This window comes from Mustela lutreola, chromosome 3, assembly GCF_030435805.1.
Source record: "Mustela lutreola isolate mMusLut2 chromosome 3, mMusLut2.pri, whole genome shotgun sequence".
Classification (NCBI taxonomy): Eukaryota; Metazoa; Chordata; class Mammalia; order Carnivora; family Mustelidae; genus Mustela; species Mustela lutreola.
Window position 1 is genome coordinate 203,307,916 of NC_081292.1, and position 20,722 is coordinate 203,328,637.

The window sequence follows — 20,722 nt, forward strand, 5'->3', positions numbered from 1 at the left end:
TTGAAAATCAATAGTTCTTTTAAAATGGCTTAAATGTAATATATATATATATATATATATATATATAAAATGAATTCATTTCTGACTCTACATGCTACTTTGTTTTCCAAAGATTAATAAAGCTGAGTGGAGATTTCTGCTGACTGGTGGCATCGGATTGGACAATCCTCACGCCAACCCCTGCACGTGGCTTCCTCAAAAATCATGGGATGAAATATGTCGGCTGGATGATTTACCGTCCTTCAAAAATATTCGTAGGGAATTTGTGCACTTAAAGGATGGATGGAAAAAAGTATATGATAGTTTGGTATGTTTTTAGCTCTTTGGCTTATTCCAAAGTTTTTAAATGGACAAAATAATGCTTAATAATTTATTTTTATCTTTGAATAAAAACAATATTTAATTAAGCTTTAAACAGTTTGGAAGTAATTTTCTTTTAAAGATTTTATTTATTTATTTGACACAGAGAGAGAGAGAGAGAGAGATCACAAGTAGGCAGAGAGGCAGGCAGAGGGAGAGGAGGAAGCAGGCTCCCTGCTGAGCAGAGAGCCCAATGTGGGGCTCAATCCCAGGACCCTGAGATCATGACCTGAGCTGAAGGCAGAGGCTTAACCTACTGAGCCACCCAGGCACCCCTTTAATTAAGCTTTAAACAACTGTTCAGATCTTGAAGTCAAGGTTTAGATTTATTTTATCCTCACCTTCTAAATTGGTAGTTCTCTTCTGAACTTGTGTTCAAATCCTTAAAGTGTATGGAGATGCAGAGCCCTTAAAATATTCTTTTCGAGGGACGCCTCTCTCTCTGCCTGCCTCTGTGCCTGCTTGTGATCTCTGTCTGTCAAATAAATAAATAAAATCTTTAAAAAGTTATATTCTTTTTGAATTTCCATGCCAGGTTTTTATTTATTAACAATTTAGACTTTACAACCATAATAGCAGGTAAATTAAAAATTTTACAAAAGAGGGTACCTGGCTGTCTCGGTAGAACATGGGACTCGATCTCTGGGCTGTAAGTTCAAACCCCATGTTTGGTGTAGAGATTACTTAAAAATAAAATCTTTTTTTGAAATTTCATTTTATTTTTTTTCAGTGTTCCAAAATGCATTGTTTATGCACCACACCCCGTGCTCCGGGCAGCGTGTCCTCCACAGCCCCCACCCGCTCCTAGTACCCCGCCCCCTCCCACATCCCTCAGTTTGTTTCTCAGAACATGGAGGACATGGGGAGATGGAGAGGAGAAGTGAGTTGGGGGAAATTGGAGGGGGAGACAAACCATGAGAGACCGTAGACTCTGAGAAAAATAAAATCATTTAAAAAAAAATTTTACCAGGGTGCCTGGGTGGTGCAGTTGAGTGTCTGACTCTTGGTTTCAGTTCGGGTCATGATCTTAGGGTCATGGGATCGGGCTTCACACTCAACGCAAGATTCCCTCTCTCTTTGGTCCTCCTGCTTGCGCTCTCTCTCTGAAATAAATAAATCTTTAAACAAATTTTTTTTTTTTTATAGAAGAGCTCTCGTTTAGATTTTCTGAACGCAGGATATAAACGCAGATATAAGCTAGGATGTGGATGTAAGTCAATAAACATTCTTGTCTGTCGACATAAGGTTCAGGGGCCAAGGGCAGGCTACCCCAAATGTGCCACTTTGGCATATGGATTATTTTAAATAAGCGTTACTTAAGTGACAGTTTGTGCAAGAGGACCCTCCCTCCCCCGGAGAGTGGAAATAAATCTCCCAGGTGCAAGGTACCCTCCCTGTATCAGCAGGTAAAAAGACAACTCCAGCACTGGAGACCAGAAATTTAGAGCACAGAAGGCTGTATCCACAACCCTTGGGGGTCCTGGGTGGCTCGGCTGGTTAAGCCACTGCCTTCGGTTCAGGTCATGATCCTGGATTCCCAGGATCGAGTCCGCATCAGCTCCCCACTCAGCGGGGAGTCTGCTTCTCCCTCTGACCCTTCCCCTCTCGTGCCCTCTCTCTCTCAAATAAATAATAAATAAAATATTTAAACAAAACAAAACCCTTGTTACTTTCTACTAATTTACTACCCCAGCCCAAATTCTATTTAGAATTCCTTACTAACTGAAACTCCCAAAGTTAAGTTTTCTTTTTTTTCTGTCGATTCTTCACAGATCAATGGTTTCTTTGTCTAGAAAGGATAAAAACTGCCTGCCTTGATCATTTCTTTAGGTCTCTGTTATTATTGGGCCTCTATGCACATGTAATAAGACTTCAGGGTTTTTTCCTCCTGTTAACCTGTTTCAAGTAAATTTAATTTGTGCTCTAGCTAGAAACTTGGACAGAAAAAATTTCCACCTCCCTTTCAGAGGGAAAAGCTAATAGCTCTTAAACAACTTTTCATGGGACTCTATCTTGAGAATTGGAGACTATGATAGTCAACACAAGCCACAAAACAGTGTCCCTTCTGGCACGCACAGAAATTGTTGCCTTCTGTCACTTTTTTTTTTTTTTTTTTTTTTTTTTTAAGCACGAGGGCGAGTATTTTGCCAATTCATAATTACTTTTTTCTACCCCTTTATTTCTACTCTCTTAACATTCAGCTTTCCTGGGTGTAATATGCAAGAGCTCTCTTTAGGGAAGGTGGGAAAGAGAAAGAAAGTGCAAGATTTGCAGAGAGTATTTTTTATTTGTTTACCAACTGGTATTATACACAACAGTGAGATTGTATCTGTACATAAATGCAAATATTTTGGACTGAATCTCATTTGAATCTCTATTAGTAATAAAAACATATTTCCTAGGGATGGATGTGTTTTTGTGAGTACTTCATTCTAATTTGAAATAGAAATTTTATTGACTATGCTGAGGCATGAAGATTTCTAATATAAGATATCACATAGCCTTCCCTAGAGTTTTAAAATTTTTATAAATATCTCCCCCTTTGATTTTTTTGAACTTACTCCTCTTGGGATCTTAATGCCTTTCTTCTTGTGTATTTTTAATAACTCTCTCTGTCTTCTTTATTATATATATAGTTTCAAATATACCTTTATTTTTAAAAAAGACACCAAAACATTGTTCAAACAGGAAATATCACAATAAACTTAAGTATAATGCCTTTCTTCTTTTGTAATAAATATTTATTTTTATAAATAGATGATGACAGTAGTTGGTAGGTTTTAAAATGCCTTTGGAGAAATAATGGGAAAACTCTGTATGCACATTTTTTAGTAACAGGATTCATTTGTCTAATGATTAGTATTCATATTGACATTAACCTGCTTAATTCATGTCCTCATTTTGATTCCTTTGTGGTGCTTTAAATTTTCTTTTCATCCCTTATTTCATAACTTTACCCCAGCCTAATAAAATTTACATTAGTATTCGTGATTTCACTTAGTCATGATATGCTTTCCCTAAAAATCAGTTTCTAAGTCAAAATACTATTCTCTTTAGAAATAATCTCTAGGGACACCTGGGTGGCTCAGTGGGTTAAAGCCTCTGCCTTCAGCTCAGGTCATGATCTCAGGGTCCTAGGATGGAGCCCCACATTGGGCTCTCGGGAGCCTGCTTCCCCCTCTCTCTCTGCCTGCCTCTCTGCCTACTTGTAATCTCTGTCCGTCAAATAAATAAATAAAATCTTAAAAACAAAAAAAAAGAAAGAATCTCTAAAATAACATTGAATTATGTCTATTGCAATTTTAGGAACCACATCATGAAGTTTTTCCTGAAAATTGGGAAGAGAAAGTAAATGAGTTTCAAAGGATGCTTATCATTCGTTGCTTGAGGCCAGACAAGGTAAGCAAGCCCCGGTGACTCCAGTCCCCAGCAGGCCCTTCCAGTCCCGCCAGCTTGCATTTGCTTCTGTAACACTCACAGGGGAGGGGGAGGAGCCTTGGCGGGGGTGGGGGTGGGGGGAGCTAACCCCGTTTCCTTCGATGCTGTCATTTTTCAAGAAGTTTGCACATCATTAAAGCCACACTAAGTTAATAACAGAGGAGACTGTATTTTATAGTTTGATGTATTTTATGATTCTTCCTTTAATTTATGCTTCCCCAATTGCTTACAATCCACTTCTCTTACATGCTATAATCTCATTCTTATCCTCATTCGTTTGATGACATTGGTCAGCGGTGTTGGTGTTCGCACCAAGCAGATAGAGAAGAATTTTTGCCTTTTCAAATGCTGTCTTTATATGGAGCTCTTTGTTGGCCTGTGGAAAGCTAGTAGAATATCATCTTTAAGACATTCATCACTGCTGACTACAAAGGAAAATATCAATACTGTTCCTTTTAATTTCTTTAAATGATGAATAACCAATGCATCGGCTAACCTGTCATGTCAGCAAAGTTCAGTGCTCAGGGAGGGTCTCATCTGCATTATTTACTCTATTAAAACAAACAAACAAACTATTCATCTAAGTATAAAGACATCCATAGAGATATCCATATACTCTGAAAAAATGTATATATTAGGTATGTTGAGAAAAAATCGAAAAAATATCCTATTTGTCCTCTGTTACGACTCAAGTAAAAGTAATACAAAATGATATCAAAACTTAACAAAGGGTTAACCTACTGAGCCACCAGTTCACAACTGGGAGTTGTTAGGGAATGTAAGGCAGTAATTCCATCCTACCAACAAAAAACTAGAACTTAGGTGGTGAAAGCAATTTATTTTTTTAAAGTTTTTACATGCGTCAGTGACAGGTGAGGCAGAGGCACTGTTTCCTCTGTCAGCCGCGGTCGACTCAGCGAACACATGCAGTTCTGGCCTGGCCGGTCACTGGGTTCTTCGCCAGAGCCCAAGTATCCATGAGGCATCGTGCCTAAAGCCCATGATACTTCTAGGTGTTAAAGAAAATGTTTTAATTCTGTTTAAAAACGGAAAATGTAATCCAGCCTGTATTAAGTTTGTAATTATACCAAAACAACGGCAAAATATAATTTTTGATATTTTTTCATGGGGAAACGGACGTACAAGGTGCCTGGGGCCTATGAAAGTCATAATGCTGGGACGCTTGCGAGGCTTAATCGGTTGAGCATCTGCCTTCAGCTCCGCGATCGAGTCCCACATCGGGCTCCTTGCTCAGCTGGGGGGCCTGCTTCTCCCTTTGTCTGCCGCTCCCCTTGCTTGTGCGCGCTCTCTCTCTCTCTCTCTCTCTCTGACAATTAAATAAATAAAGTCTTAAAAAGAAAGAAAGAAAGACAATCATAACACTGCCCGGCTCTTAGGTGTTGGAAGTAGTCACAATTGGTTAGGAATCATAATTAAACTAATGAAACATTCTCTGCCTTGGTAGCCCTTTCAAAAACGAATTGCCACTGAAACTTTAGTATTAATCCTCAGAAGTTTTCCCTGCAAATATTAAATATGGAAGAATATGAAATATTTCACACTCTTGCCTAATACAGCTTCCTCATATAAAACCCTTTGTTAAAATTTTCAAAGGCTTTTACTTTGTTTCCTAAGCTCTATAGACAATTCCACTAAGACAGCTCTGCATGTACCACCAACTTCTCCACTCATTATCTGAAAAAAACAAAGAAGCTTCTGTTCACGTTTTATGTTGTTTATTGCAGCCTTCATCTATAAATATCTTTTCCCCAGTTAAAAAAGTTGACGTTGTAATCTGAAAATACGCTGAGCTAAAAGATCAAATATTACTTTCCCTGTTCATTCTCTTTTTAGAGTGTATTTGAAGGAGATGAGGAATTAGATAGTCACGATGGGGCAGTTTTGTTTGTATGTTTTTCATTTTATTTAGTTTTTATTTCTACTAACTTTCTCTTAAAGATTTTATGTAGTTGAGAGAGCGCGCGTGCATACATGCATCAGCAGGAGGAGGGCGACAGGCAGAAGCAGAGCAGGAAGCCGACTCCCCGCTGAGCAGCGAGCCTGATGTGGGACTTGATCCCAGGACCCTGAGATCATGACCTGAGCTGAAAACAGACCCTTAACCAACTGAGCCATCCAGGCACCCCAGTATTTTGTTTTTAAATCAACTTAGGTGAAACGTAGAATTTTATACTTTACATAGCTACTCTGTCCAATACTTTGGCCCCCCGTTTTATAACTTTGCCCTGTGTGTTTCCATATCTCCTTTGGAGTTTTCCTGGGGTAGGTGGGTAAGTGTAGACATTAATGCTATTCACTGACATTCCCAGGTTCCTCCCTTGCGCACACGAGGTGAAGGGCTCTGGCCATAAAACGTGAGAAGTGTCAGGGCAGGAACAATAAACCTCCAGCCTGAGACTCTCCCGGGCACTCCCCCTGCCATCAGCATCGTGGAATCACATTTGATATTTCAGTGCCGTCAGCAGGCCGGGACCGGAGCCGGCCCAGCGAGCGAGTGTCGCCCGCACATGCACAGGACTTTGCAGGGAAGAGAAGGAAACTTTTTGTTGCATTAAGTCACCGAGATCTGGAAACGTTTGCTACTAGAGCATAAATCAAATTAACCCGGGGAATTAATGACTGTTAGCTATGCGATCACACCTAGAATCCTTACAAGAGAAAGAATTCTTAGTATGCTCTTCTGTTACTGGCAATCTCAGACTTGTCAATCTTGCTATCCCTAGGCACCCCGAGTTCTAGTGGGCAATTGTGGGGTTTGGAATCTGTGTTTATTTAAAAGGAATATAGGGGCTACTATATTTTTAAAAGAATGGTCTTCCGAAGTAACATGGCATTAGCGTGCTGGAGAAAGGAGCGATGCTCTCAGAGGCCACTGTTTGGGCTTCTGCTCTGTAGATTTTCATTTCTTGGCAATCTCTAAGTCGTGAGATACTCTCTCTATCCACCAGGGTCAGCAGTCCCTCCATCTCTAGTTCTCAGTAGCAATTATTTAGCAGCACAGGTTTTTTGCTCCCTTTCCCTGCTCTGTCCTCAAAACAAATTCCACCCAGTGGGAAGAAGCTACACCCCAGGTTCACCAGTGCTCTAGTTGGTAAAAATATAAAAGATGCTCTGTAAATCACCACAAGTAAAAATGAGATGGGCTCACACTTTTGTATAGAATTTAGTATTTTATAGTGCTTTATTGATAAAAGAAACATAACAGGGGAATAAATACTGCGGTGTGTAGTGTTTTGGGCCCATTTACAAAATGGAGAGTTTTCTGGCTACCATTCTCTCCTTCTGAACGATCAACAGAAAGCCAATTAATCAGCTTTCAATAACAAACTTGTCAAATATAAGGGAATATGTTTCTCTGACCTCAGATAAATCCTCCAGGAATTTGCAATACACAGAAAACCATAAATGGAAGCCCACCAACTTCTTTCCTGCCTTTGGGAAGATGCCTGCTTAAATTGGTCTGTAATTTTTGTTACTGACAGATTTCATTTTACAGGCCTAATGCCAGCATAATCAGATTGCAGAAGCAAACCCAATTCTGTTGCCTCGCAAACTGATTAGAAGCACAGCTTCATTTACCTTAGGAGTTACAGTTTGGTCTTGGGAACAAGTAAGTCTTGCTCAGGTTAAAATTAAAAACAAAGCACTGAAATCTGTTTGCACTCCCTGTACCCCCCATGTGTGCACCCCTAACTTGGTCCTCCAGCCAGGTCTACACGTGCACAGTGGCTGACAGCAGCTTGAACCACTCACAAAAGAGAGGAGACGCTTACAACTCAAGCTTACTGAAAGGAAAGCCATGCACTTAAAAGCCTTGTGCTTTTGTTTGTAAAATTCTAGTTCCCAAGTCAGCCTTGGGAAGAGATGGTGGGGGAAAAAAAAAAAGAGTTTCCTTTCCTTTTGGTAGTTGCTGTTGTTTTTTAATATAATGAAAATAGACCAGCTATGGGGGAAAAGGAGAAAGGCAAGGACAAAGCCCTGGATAGAAGGGATATTTATTTTTAGTTTTCTGCAATAAGCTTGACATCTGTGCATTCAAAATATCTGAAACGTGAAATAACTTATGTAGAAATGAAACTTTTGGTACAGGCGAATTATTATGCTGTGACTTTTGTTGAGAATTTCTATAATTAGAATCTCACCTTCACAAAAAGAGGCATCCCGAGTTTCTATCCATTCGGTGTCCCGTATGTGTTTATTGTGTGCGAAGAACTTCTGAGTCACAAGTGAGGCAGGTCCTTGCCGACACAGAGCTTACATACGTGTTATTCTTCTGTGCATTTTCTGTGCTCCAACGAACCTGGAAATGCTGGGGAGGGATTTAAACATCTGATTTTAGTCCAGATACTCCTCCAGTGTCTCTCAGCCCCCCCGCCACACACACACCCTCTGTCACACACACTCACCCACATTGAGATTGATGCTGTTTCCGGCACCGTGATGGGTCCGTGATTTCGGCTCACAAACCTTGTGTGAATAGATGTTGGCGAGAACACACAGAGGCTGGAAATACTCATGACTTTATCCAGAGGAAACCAGCTTTTTGAGATACTTGGTGTTTGGAAACTGCTCTTGCAATTTGCTGCAAGTTCAGGAGAGGTGCCGGCTGGTGGGATTGACGACCTAATTCGGACTGTTGTGCGCATACATGAGGCCGTCTTGGGTAAGAGCAGGGAGCCAGTTAGAGTGATTCGAAAAATTCTTTGGGCTCCTGCCAGTCCATTACTCCTCTTCCTGGGATATGTTGTCTACATAATCTATTAAGCTAGACATAGGGATGCTGGTCTGTTAAACCTGTCTATCTTGCTTGTCTGGCTCACATCTGAGTCATGATTACCTTGGAGCCATTGTCCAGAGAGAAAAGGTGTAGAACCTTCATTAGAAAGAGGGAAGAAAAGGGGCACCTGGTCAGGCATCAGTTGGTCAGGCATCAGACCCTGGGTTGCAGCTCCAGTCATGATCTCGGGATGGTGAGATCAAGCCCTACATCGGGCTCCACATTCAGTGGGACATCTGCTTGAAACTCTCCCTCTGCCCCTGCTCTCTCTCTCTCTTGTTCTTTCTCTATTTCTCTTAAATAAATCCTTTAAAAAGAGAGAGAGAAAGAGGGAAGGGGGTATTGGAGGCTCTATGTCAGCCACATTGATGAACAAAATTCCATTTTCACAATGAATACTCGGGAGGGGCTCCCACGCCACGGAGTTCTCCTCATCCTCACACATGATCGCGGAAAGCACACCGGTGTGGTGTCAGGAGCTTCCCACCGTACACTTTTAGGTATTTCTCAGGAGTATAAGTTGTTTCTTTTTCGGAGTACCTTTCTTTTTGCCTTCTTTTTGTTTCTTTTCCAAGCTATTTCAATTCTTTCTTGACGGTATAGTACTACATAAACTCACTCTCAAATTTCTACTTATGACTTGCGGTCTTTTAGAACATAGTATTTTAAACTTAAGTAAAGAGTTAAGGCTTCTTGTTTTCTTCATCCACTATGTGCTGAACACTCACTGAAGGGAAGAAGAATGCCTTTGAATTCTGTGTCACTAACTACTCCTCTCTTATTATTTAAATAATTTGTCTTTTTTTCCTATCTAAAAGACATTTATGTAAGTGATGTCTTTGACCCTCTGCTAACATTAACAAATAACTAAGCTAATGTAGTCCTTTGTTTTAAAATATCTTTGAATCTAAACTTTTAAATTTGTAAACAGTTTTGACTATTCTTTCAAATATGTTCTCGTCCCTCTCTAGGTTATCCCAATGCTGCAAGAATTTATAATCAACAGATTGGGGCGCGCATTCATTGAACCACCCCCCTTTGATTTGTCCAAGGCATTTGGAGATAGTAACTGCTGTTCACCACTGATTTTTGTGCTCTCTCCTGGAGCAGACCCCATGGCTGCCCTTCTAAAATTTGCCGACGACCAGGTACCTTAAAATAGATGAGCCTCTCTCATATAAAAGCGAATAAGTAAAGTATTTTCCAGGTGAATTTTTTAAAAACCAAACTTGCTTATCCTAAGTGGGGGGAGGGAAAGGTAAAAATTGTTCACTCACTTAGATCTTGAAAAACTCGGGGGTCCAGAAGTTGACAGAGTTTCAAGAAAATGATATTTAGATGGCAGCACTGACATTAAAATAATTTTCTCTGTTCAAATTATGAAAACTAGAACTTGGCTGGGGGGGCACTCACTTTTATTTTGGGGAGATAGAGGAACTTTGTGACATTGTGGCATCAGGGCAAGAGCTTGGATTGATTTAATAAATTTAAGTCTGAACAGTGACCCTGGGGATAACCTTCTCTGATCCTACCCCTTCTCCCAGTCTCTAAAGAGGAACTTTCTTGACTCTTCAGGACAATCATATATTACAGGTTAGAATACATTCTAATACTTATATATCAAGGCTTTAAAAATTATTCAAATGAATTTACTGTAAGTTTTCTTACATCATTCATCCTAGAATAAGAAAATCTTCATAAACAGGTGACTGGACATTTTTTAGTTGATTTTTTCCCCCTTTTGGTCTAACCAAAGTAACATTTTATGGGAAGTAGTACTGACATTTCTAAAAGCATCACCGCTGCTTTGATTGTTCTTTATATATACTGTTAGTTTTGCTAGACCTTGTTAGGCACATCTGTCTTTTAATTCTTAAAGCAGTCCTTTGAGGTCAGTAACGGCAACTCCATTTTATAGAGAGGGACACTAAAGCATGGAGAGGTCAAGTGGCTTCTTTAAGACTACAGAGCTAAGTGGTTAAAATACCCTTTATTAGGCCAATTTATTGTAATACTCTGTGCTTTTTTCATTGGGTATAATTCTCAGATACTTGGGGAGTGATAGTGGAACACGGCACTTCCCGCTGGTTGAAGACGGGCTGGACTGTGGCTGACATGGCTATAGGAGTGGGGGGCTGAGACCGTATACCAGGGGGCCATGTCAGGTAGGGCCTTCACAGGCTACACTGAGGGCCTCGAATACGATGGGATTATGGGGTAGGGTTTTAAGCAACAAAGTGAGTGCTCTGACCGATAGTTTATAAAGCTCATCCTAGCTGGAGTGAGGAGAATTTATTTGAGTGGCGCGAAGTGGAAGCAGGGTATTAGTTCAGGAGCTGCTGCTAAAAGGTCAGGAAGAGCAAGCATGGGAAGGACCAGAGTGGTGGTGGTGCGGAAGCTTGAATTCATTTTAGGTGGGATTCACCCTCTCCACATCAACATGACCTTTTCGATCCTTCGAGATCTTCCTAGCTCCTCTCCATTTTCCTTTCCATATCACACAGCGTGATTACCCTCCGGCCCCAGCGTAGGACGGCTCCGTGCATCTTCTTCACCTGCCACCCCCCCTTTTTCCAGAAACAGTAGTATCTGGCTCTGTTTTGTTTTCTGATGCTTCTACCTGCTAGTGTTGATGAGCTGTGGATGTTCAGAGAGCCTGAGACCCTCCTCTAGCACTGCTGCCATAATTCAAGGCCTCTTCCAAAGAGGCATTTTGAGGATGATGGCGCTAGAATAGAAGAGCTCAGGGAGTCACAGCCACGGTTTCCACAGGCCGCAGGTGACTCAGACTATGGCAGAAATGCATTCCAGGCAAACATTCCCACAGAATTCCTGTAAAAAAACTTTTGAATGGGAATTAGGAGTTTTTTTTTTTTATCTGAACTTTATGCAATAGCCAAATTAATTAAAATATTATTATTCAAAGATCCGGAGGAAACAGGACAAGTTCATCTATCTGTTCATAGTCTCCTTCTGGGCTCTGGATTTTAGGAGAAAAGCTGAATGACAGACAGGTCCTTTCATCTCATGTTTCCTCATGTTTAAAGTGCTCTTAATTTTTTTTGCTTCTCCCTATCTCCACAATCAAAGACCCTACAGACTTTTCCAGATATCACCATGACTGTTGCCAACATGAACTGACTTACTTTTGATCTGAGTATTTATAAGTTTCTTAATCAGTACGAATGTTGTAGAGCTGCATGTTTAACCTTTGAGGGATGTGCATAATTAAATTTTAGTATACTTAATGTTAACATTTCTTATAAAAATAATAGTGCTTCTTCTTTAAAAATGTGTTGTCAAATAACATCTTTACTATTCTTGTACACAGGGATACGGGGGATCAAAACTTAGCTCTCTATCTCTTGGTCAAGGCCAAGGGCCCATAGCTATGAGGATGGTAGAAAAAGCTATCAAAGAAGGAACATGGGTTGTTCTTCAGAATTGTCACCTTGCCACCTCTTGGATGCCAACCCTCGAGAAAGTTTGTGAGGTAAAAATGCAAGTTTATTTTTATTAGATTTTATTCCCCCTCATAACCAGTGATGTGCACGCCATCCAACTCCATGCCCGTCCTCTGGTTTGGAGGGTTGCAGGCTGGTGGCATGGCTGGATTACAGGACAGATGGGCTCACATGGGGGGTAGAGCACCAGGGGAAATCACGCAGTCAGCCCTTGTCCAGTCCCTCTCAACAGGGACAAGGACTCCTGCAGTGAGCTGGCGATACAGAGGAGCTGGGGCAGTGGTGTTGTTTTGTTCTCTGTTCTATCTCCAGCACCTTCAATCGTGCCTGGCCCACACAGACAATCTGCAACTATTTCCTGAATGAGTAATGAATATTGCTTCACTGCTTAAAACTTTTCCTTTGCACACAAGGCAAAGTGGAAAGCCTCATCGTGGCTGACAGCACGCTTCCTGTTGACCTTTGCTACCATCTTCTATGACTCCTATGCTCTCACCATTTTGGACTTCTTTCATTTTCATTGGTATAGCACACTTTTCCAAGAATATAGGCCATCATGGGGTGCCTGGGTGGCTCAGTTGGCTAAGCAAGCATCTGACTCTTGGTTTGGGCTCAGGTCATGACCTCAGGGTCGTGAGGTAGAGCCCCACGTTGTGCTCCACGCTCAGCAGGGAGTCTGCTTGAGAGTCTCTCTCCCTCTCACTCTGCCCCTTCCCCTGCTCACTCTCTCTCCCACTCCCTCTCTCACAAATAAATAAATCAGAAAGAAAAAGAATATAGGTCATCATAACGCTATTTCTGTCTGAAAAATGATCCTATTATTTGCCTTACAGACATCTTCCCACCCTTCAGGTGTCACGTCAAAGGTTTTATATTTGTGCTATTTCCTCATGGCTCCCCCCTCTCTAGGCCATTCTCATGACCTGTTGAACTGTGTCACAGATACCCACTGGAGAGGCATATAGGAGAGAAGAGCTCTCCATCCTAACGGATGGCACACTTAGCCCCAAATTCCCATGAGTCGTGTTGTTTAAGTCACCGGCCATCGGGCATCTTGTAGGAGAGAAACCCTGTGCCCTCGCTCTCCACTATGGTAACTAAGAAAGTGGGCACCTTTGCATCCTAATTCACCCTCGTTCCTTTACCACATGAGTGTTCAAGAAGTGCTTTACTGATAAAGAATTGAAATTTTAAAAAAAAGAGAGAGAGAGAGAGAGATACTGGTGACGTGGACAATTGGGGGAAGTAGAAATAGGGCGTGGGACTGGCCCGGAAGAGGAGAAAGGGCCTGTGGTAATCACTCCTTGCCTATGCAGCCTTCAAGACAGTGCTAAGTGCGTATTCTGCCATCCTCCCTAGCACAGACCTGAATATCCCCTAAGGAAACTACAGCCAAGAGTGATGTGTTCTAATGCTTCACCTTTCAAAATGCTCTCTCTCTCTCCTTTTCATCTCTGCTTGGTTTACTATTGACTTCTGTTTCTCATTCTCACATCACAACCCGGCTACTATTCTTTGCAAGAAGAATGGATTATTCTTCATCTGGCTCTCGGGCAGAGAATTATAGCTATAAATATTTCAGCAACATCAGTTACGATATAAGGTTTTTTTGGAATGTCTTAGTCTCTACTGTGGCCAGCTCTAAATTATGTAATACCTTTGTGAACTGTATAGCCCTGTGATTTAAATTTATCGAGAAGCATGGCAACACACTGGGCCTTCTCAATGAAGAATGTTGTTTCGGGGACAGAATCCAGTTTTAAGACTCGTGCCTTCGATTGCAGCAGTAGGTTCTCTTTTGTAGAAATGCCTCCTCCCACTCCAAGCCATCCCGTGCACATACGATCCGGAGATTTCCCTTGGATTTCACGTACCCATTCATGTCTAATTTCCTTTTTTGCAGGAGTTAAGCCCAGAATCCACACATCCAGATTTCCGTATTTGGCTGACAAGTTACCCATCACCAAACTTCCCCGTGTCTGTCCTGCAGAATGGCGTGAAAATGACCAATGAAGCACCGAAAGGTTTACGAGCTAATATCATTCGATCATACCTCATGGACCCGATCTCTGACCCAGAGTTCTTTGGCACCTGCAAAAAGCCTGTTAGTAATGGCTAAGTCTTGTTACCTCAGCCCTGCAAAGGCTTCAAGTGGCCCCTGGTGATCACGGATGTGTGTGGCTGAATAAAACTACAAATTAAATAGGCCTCCTGCCCCGCAATGCCGTTGGTTTTGATTACTGATTATTGACTATGCTGAAGTCAATTGTATTAATATTTTATTTTAATTTTACCACCAGCCTCATTTCTGCTCAGCTGAGATCTTCTGGGGTGTCATTAATAATGTAGCTTTCTATTTAGAAAGTCAGCTGTAAGCCATTCCCAGTACGAATCTGCAAGGTTGGAGAATCTTGTTTCAGGATATTAACTGAGCCCTCTGCTATTTGGAGCCATATCTTTAAATTAAAACATAAAAATATTTCCTCCATATAACTATAATGAGAGCCAAAATGATTTTACTCCTTGATTGATGGGACTCATAAGGGTCTTTTTTAGCATTCCCAGGCAAGCAGGGAAACCACCCACTGCTTTCATGATTAGAATTCTGTGTGTGAGTGTCTGTGACCTAAAATGGTTTCACAGCGTTTTACCATAATTAAAAATGGAAGAGTTTCTTTTTAAGAGGGGTTATGAACCTTGGTAAGTTTTGCCATTAAACAGCTCATGCTTTTGATATCGGAATATGTTTAAGCACACATCCAAAGAAAACGTTAAAAATAAAGAAGGACTTTGATTAAACAAAAGGCTTAGGTCCTGAAAGAGAGTGAGCACCTATGTTTTAACCCAAGTCCAATGTCATCCTGCTCTTCTAAGACCCGCTGTCTGAGTAGCTTTGGCACTGATTGGGACCAGACAGAGTGGGTTCCGCGCAGGGAGGTGGTGAGGGCCTGTCCGCATGTGACAGGCTGCACAGAAGCCCCTTGGCAACATTTCACTCCCTTTCTTCTAGATCTGAAGGTCTCTCCATGGAAGTCACACATCCTGGAAGTCTGGGCATTTAAGAAACGCAATTGAATCCAAAAGCCCAATCTCCTCAAAAGCCAAAAGATTACATCATCCTTGTCGTTTTGACTTCTTACTGGGAAATAATTTAAAACTTTCAGAGAAGTGGCGAGGATAAAAGTAGGATGAAGAACAGTCCTATGCCCTTTACCCCAATTCACCTCCTGTTAACACATAGCTTTGGTGGGTAAGGTAGATATGCCACAACCCTTCACCCCTAAATAAATACTTTGAGGTCTATTTCTTAAGAATAGCGATATTATCTTACTGTGGTGTCGTTATTGGTTTAGTGGATTTGGCAAGGACCCTGTCTAGGTTCCTGTGTCCCATATTTGTCCGTTGACTCAATCACGTCCTCTAGGGCACCTTCCCTGCTCACTGCAGGTTGGTTTAGGGTTAGAATGACCTTTAGTTGCCATGTCTCTTTGCTTCCTTTAATCTGGAACATTGCCTCTGCCTTTCTTTGGCTTTGAGGATATGAACCTTTCTGAAGAATTCATCTCCTCTTGTTTTTTTTTGTTTTTGTTTTTGTTTTTTTTTAACAGAACATTTCTCCTTTGGCACTTGTCAGGTATTTCTTCACAATTAGATTCAAGTTACACATTTTTAGCCAAAATAGGACATTGGTGAAATTGTGTCCTCAGACTGTCCCATTGGGAGGTACACAATATCCATGTCTCCCTTACTACTGATACGAATTTTGATCACCCAGAAAAAGTGGCATCTTTCTGATTTCTTCAGTGTGTGGTCACAGCTTTGCCCCTGGCAACTAATCATCAGTCTCTGGGGACACATTTTCAAGCCACGCCAATGGCTTGCACCCCCGGCCCAGCTTTAGCGTCAGTGGAGTACCTTGCCTGATGTAGTAATTTCCTGTGATATTTCCAACTCCAGCTCCACCCGTATTTGACACCTGCCGCTCTCGATTGCAACAGCCCTCCCACCTCCCCCTTTCCGTATGTGTTGTTGTACGGACTCACAAATTCCTTGCTTTTTCTCCCAGTGATTTACAGGTCATTACCATCCTTAAGTCTTTGGCTCAAATTGTCCCCAGTTTGGTCAGCAGAGCACCTGCGAGCCGGCCCCTCTGTACTAGGTCCCATCATTTATTACTATTATAGTTGCTGCTGCTGTTGTTGTTGTTATCGTGTTACTTAGGCTTCTTACTTTTTTAGCACAAGGTGCTGCAGGCTGATCTGTCATTCAACCCTGGAACCAGCCACAGAACCAAGGTCTTCTGTGGAGTCCTTGTTCTAGAGACCTAGATCTGGGTTCTAGACGAGCTCAGTACTACTGCCTTGTTTTTGGCTCTTGGTCCTTTCAGGGGAGAAAACTTATATGCACGTACTCTCACACACATACACGCACATACAAATACATACACACCTATACGTGCCTAAGATAAGGACATGCACACGTACGTTCTCATTCCCACACTTCAGAGGTGAGAATTTGTAACAGGATATCTGACTTCCACCGGATCACCCAGGGCTCAGTCTTACTTTCCCTCATTCCATATGTGCAGGTCCCTTCTTCTACACTGGGCACCGGCTCTCACATCATCGGCGCGTTTACCGAATTGCTCTGTTCTGCAGCATATATAAAATAGTTCTAAGGGGCGCCTGGGTGGCTCAGTCGATTTCAACTCGGGGTCCATCTCCAGGTTCTGAGTTCAAGCTCCACACTTGTTGTGGAGCCTACTTTGAAATGAAATGAAACGAAATGAAATGAAGTAAAATAGTTCCCAAACCCACAGAGCACCTGTCACCTCGCTTTTCCCTACCTCTTTGGTTAAACTGATGCTATTTTGTCTTGTCTCCACTCCCCCTTTCAGTTTACTCCACAGGGGACATTTCCATCTGCTCTTGGATAAACCTTTGGGCAACATCATGACTTTTCTGGTTACTGTCACATAATGACATGACTTGTGGTCATTTTAACTTCGAAGCCAGCCTTGATTCAGAAATCAGAAAGTGTAGTGTAGTATGTTAATTATACTTAGCTTTTACGTAAAATGTAGGCTTTGATTCTCCAGAAACGTCGCTAGGACTTGTGGTCCGTGGGCTTCGTGCCGTTGCGAGAATAGGACAGAGTCGGTGTCCCTCTTTCTGTGACGCCCTGGCAGGCGGCTGCTCAGCCCGGCCGCTCGGTCTGGATACGCGCAGCCCCGGGGCAGGGGGAAGGCGCATTCTGGGCCCTGGCTGCGATGGCCTGGGGCTCTCTGGACTTGGCAGGGGTTTAAAGCTGAATTTTTCTCTTGTGACTTTTCTCGTGGGTTCTGCTTGGGCTCCCCTTCTGGATCCTCCGACTGTGACTCCATTACTCCTTCAGCGGACCGCTCCGGACCCCCGTCTGCTGGGGGTCGGGTCATTCACTTCATACAGGCTCCTATGCAGGGATTTTCTCACCCCAAGATGCAAGTCCTCTTGACCAAAAAATGTTTCAAAGGACCCCTGGCTGACTTTCTTTTTCCTCTTTCTTTTCCTTTTTTTTTTTTTTTTTTTTTTAATAGAGAAAGAGGAAGGGGAGAAAGTGAGAGAGAGAGAGAGAGAGAGAGAGAGAGAGAATCTTACGCCGGCGCCACATCCAGCACAGAGCCCAGCGCAGGGCTCAATCTCACAACCCTGAGGTCATGACCTGAAGGGAAGTCAAGGTTCAGACACTTACCGGAATGAGCCGGCCGGAGGCGCCCGGGGCTGACTTTCTTAACCCAACTCCCCGTGCGCTCCTTGGGCTGGGCACTGGCTTGGCCCGCCATCGGAGCGGGACTCCGGTTCCCTCTCCCAGTCCATTAGCCTGCAGCCTTCACGGCTCCGCTCTGGCAGGCAGAAGTGTTGTACTTCTCCCTCTAGCCTAGCAGAGAATGTGCATCAGCTCTCTGACGGACCCCACTGATTCCTTCTCACTGGCTTGGACTAAGACGACACCCCGTGCTGCTTTCTCCCTTGGGGATGGGGGCCAGAGGGCTCCCAGCACAGCCACCTTGCTCTTGCCAAGGAAATAGTCACAAATCCTCTCTCAAACTCTTTTTTGACCACTTTAGAGCATTCTCGTGGAGGGTGCGTTGCACGTTCTGATTGCTGATTCAAAGCTGGCTTTGCCGTTCAAAGTAACTGTAAGACTTCTTATTACATAAGAGCAACTTGGGAAGTCATGAGGCTGTAAAGTTTTAATCTGAAAGTCCTTCTTGTAGAGCTGCTTAATTGGTTTAAACTGTCTCCTTTGAAATTTCTCCGTGGTGGTCTGGAACCACGCATTGGAATTCATTCTTCTTGCCTCATTATGCTTTGGTTGGAACCGCCAACAGCCTATCAGGTAACACTAAACAGACAAGCTCTCTGTGCTCTCTAAAAACCTGGTATCCATAGCTGTGTGTGTCTACTGAACATGTGTATGAATGGACATATTTTTGCCTCAATAGCCTGTAGAAATAGTGAATTCTGTGTTGGTGTACTTTGGGATGGATATATTTGAAACAAAAAGTTACTTTCAGTTTAAAAAATGGTGAGTATAATGTAATGTTAGGGGGGAAATGATGTGGTGCCATTTCTTTTCACTACAGGAGGAATTCAAGAAATTACTTTACGGCCTCTGTTTCTTTCATGCTTTGGTACAAGAGAGGCGGAAATTTGGACCCCTGGGGTGGAATATTCCTTATGAGTTCAACGAGACTGACCTAAGAATCAGTGTACAGCAACTCCACATGTTCCTGAACCAGTATGAGGTATCGTAAAAACCACAGCAAGGACATGACTTATTTTGCTCCTTTTCACATTGTGTTTGTATAGTGAGCAGGGACTTCCGGTTAATTTCTACTCTTATAAAATGAATAATGAATAATTCTCAACAGCATCTTAAGTAATACTTTGTTATAACAGGATATCATAACTGCTATTGTAGGTGGTTAGGACACTGGTTTGTCTATTAGGAACCTATATTTTATCATTTCTGTTTAACACATAAGTGTGTGGGAATCTAAGAAGTGAGTGTATTATACTTATTTTGAAAGGAGTTGGGAAGACCATAAATCAACCGGGCTCTGAAATGAAAAATGTAGCCCAAGAGAAGGAAGTGAGCACAAACCAGAGATTTACTTTCTTAAAGTGTGAAGAGAGACCTGAGAACATCTGAAATTTAAAAGGAAGGCCTTGTAGCCCAAGAAAAGAACTAAGGATTGACTGTTGGTGACCACCCAATGTCAGTGGTTGGAGAGCAGGTCAAGAAGTAGGGGACATTTTGGAAAAACAACAGAATGAGGAACGATTATCTTAAGGAATACTGTTGCCAGGACCCACTTTCAAGTCTCTTCCTGCATCAGAGTAATAGAACTCCCACCCAACCTCAAGCTAGAAATCTGGGAGTCACTGACACTCAGTTACTCCTTATCCTTCCCGAGCCACACCTACTACCGTCTCCTCCCCTCCCTGCTCGAGCCCATGTCCAACACCGGAGGGCCCTCTCTTCCTCGGTTTTGCTGTCCTCAATTTCAGGCCCCTGCAGTCAGGGGCAGTCTGGGAGCAGAGGCTCTTCCTTCTGACATATTGCCAGAAGGTCAGTTGTACCTAATGCTACGTCGTGATGCCCGTGTCATTCCTCCCGCTTCTCTCATCACAGAGACATTTTATCCTCTCGCTTCATTACAAGAAGGGTGGGTACAGTGCGCTAAGATATTTGGAGAGAGACCACGCTCGCTTGCATTTTATGACAATAGATTGTTGTCGTTGTTCTATTTCATTATTAGTTACTATGTTATCCTTGTTAACCTGTTACTGTGCCTGACTCATAAACTCTGTCATAGGCTTGTGCACATGGGCAGCCCAGCTCTCGGAGGTGTCTGGCATCCACTGGGGAACTTGGAGCGCATCTCCTGCGGACAAGTGGGGACTGCTGTGTCACTCTCCCACAATCCCCTGCTTTGCTCTCACTATGATGCGCTGTTCAAATCTCCGAGCCTCCTCATATATTTTCCTTCTACTTCAAGTGCCTGTTCCTGTGCGCCATCTTTGTTCGCCTTGGCGAGTCGTTCTTGAACAACCGTCTCAGACTCAGGACCAAGTGTGCCTCCTCTTGGCACATTTCTACGTGCATTAGGTTGTGTGTCCTTTGTCCAGCACTGTGCTGAGAATCCTTATTGCTGTAGGTGAACATGGATGAAAGCAGGAGATGATTCCAGATTTTTGGTCTTTTATGATCTACTTGCCTATCATCCATTACCCTTCCCCTAACATACTCTGGCTCAGTAGCCAGAAACATGGGTGCCCTGGCCCCACTTCGCTCGGGAAGTCTTGACAGAGCTGCTGATGCATGCCTGACGCTGCGAATGACAAATTTTGGTGCTGAGCAGAACACATTCTTTCAGATTATGAGCCCTAGACTATATGGTGATTTTGATTTGTTTACTCTTGTATACTTAGTGCCTAAATATGTATAGGAGGTAGATGACTCAGTGTCTGTCTTATGAATGAATCATGATGAGTGGAAAGATCTTCAAGCTCTCAATAAGAATGGCATCAATACCACATGTAGGATTCGGCATTGTAATTGCAGCATTTAACAGGAACAGGACAGAGGGCGGTGAGGGAGTGGATAGAGTAAATGG

At 42.5% G+C, this 20,722-nt stretch overlaps 1 protein-coding gene across 1 annotated transcript in view; it reads left to right on the top strand.

Moving 5' to 3' along the window:
- DNAH7 (dynein axonemal heavy chain 7) overlaps positions 1-20,722 on the top strand; it is a 263,533-nt gene that overhangs the window by 214,676 nt on the left and 28,135 nt on the right. The window contains exons 53-58 of the mRNA XM_059168545.1: positions 113-307; positions 3,667-3,759; positions 9,568-9,744; positions 11,928-12,089; positions 13,964-14,164; positions 18,686-18,847. Coding sequence (XP_059024528.1) covers positions 113-307; positions 3,667-3,759; positions 9,568-9,744; positions 11,928-12,089; positions 13,964-14,164; positions 18,686-18,847 — 990 coding nt within the window. The remainder of the gene's footprint in view (positions 1-112; positions 308-3,666; positions 3,760-9,567; positions 9,745-11,927; positions 12,090-13,963; positions 14,165-18,685; positions 18,848-20,722) is intronic.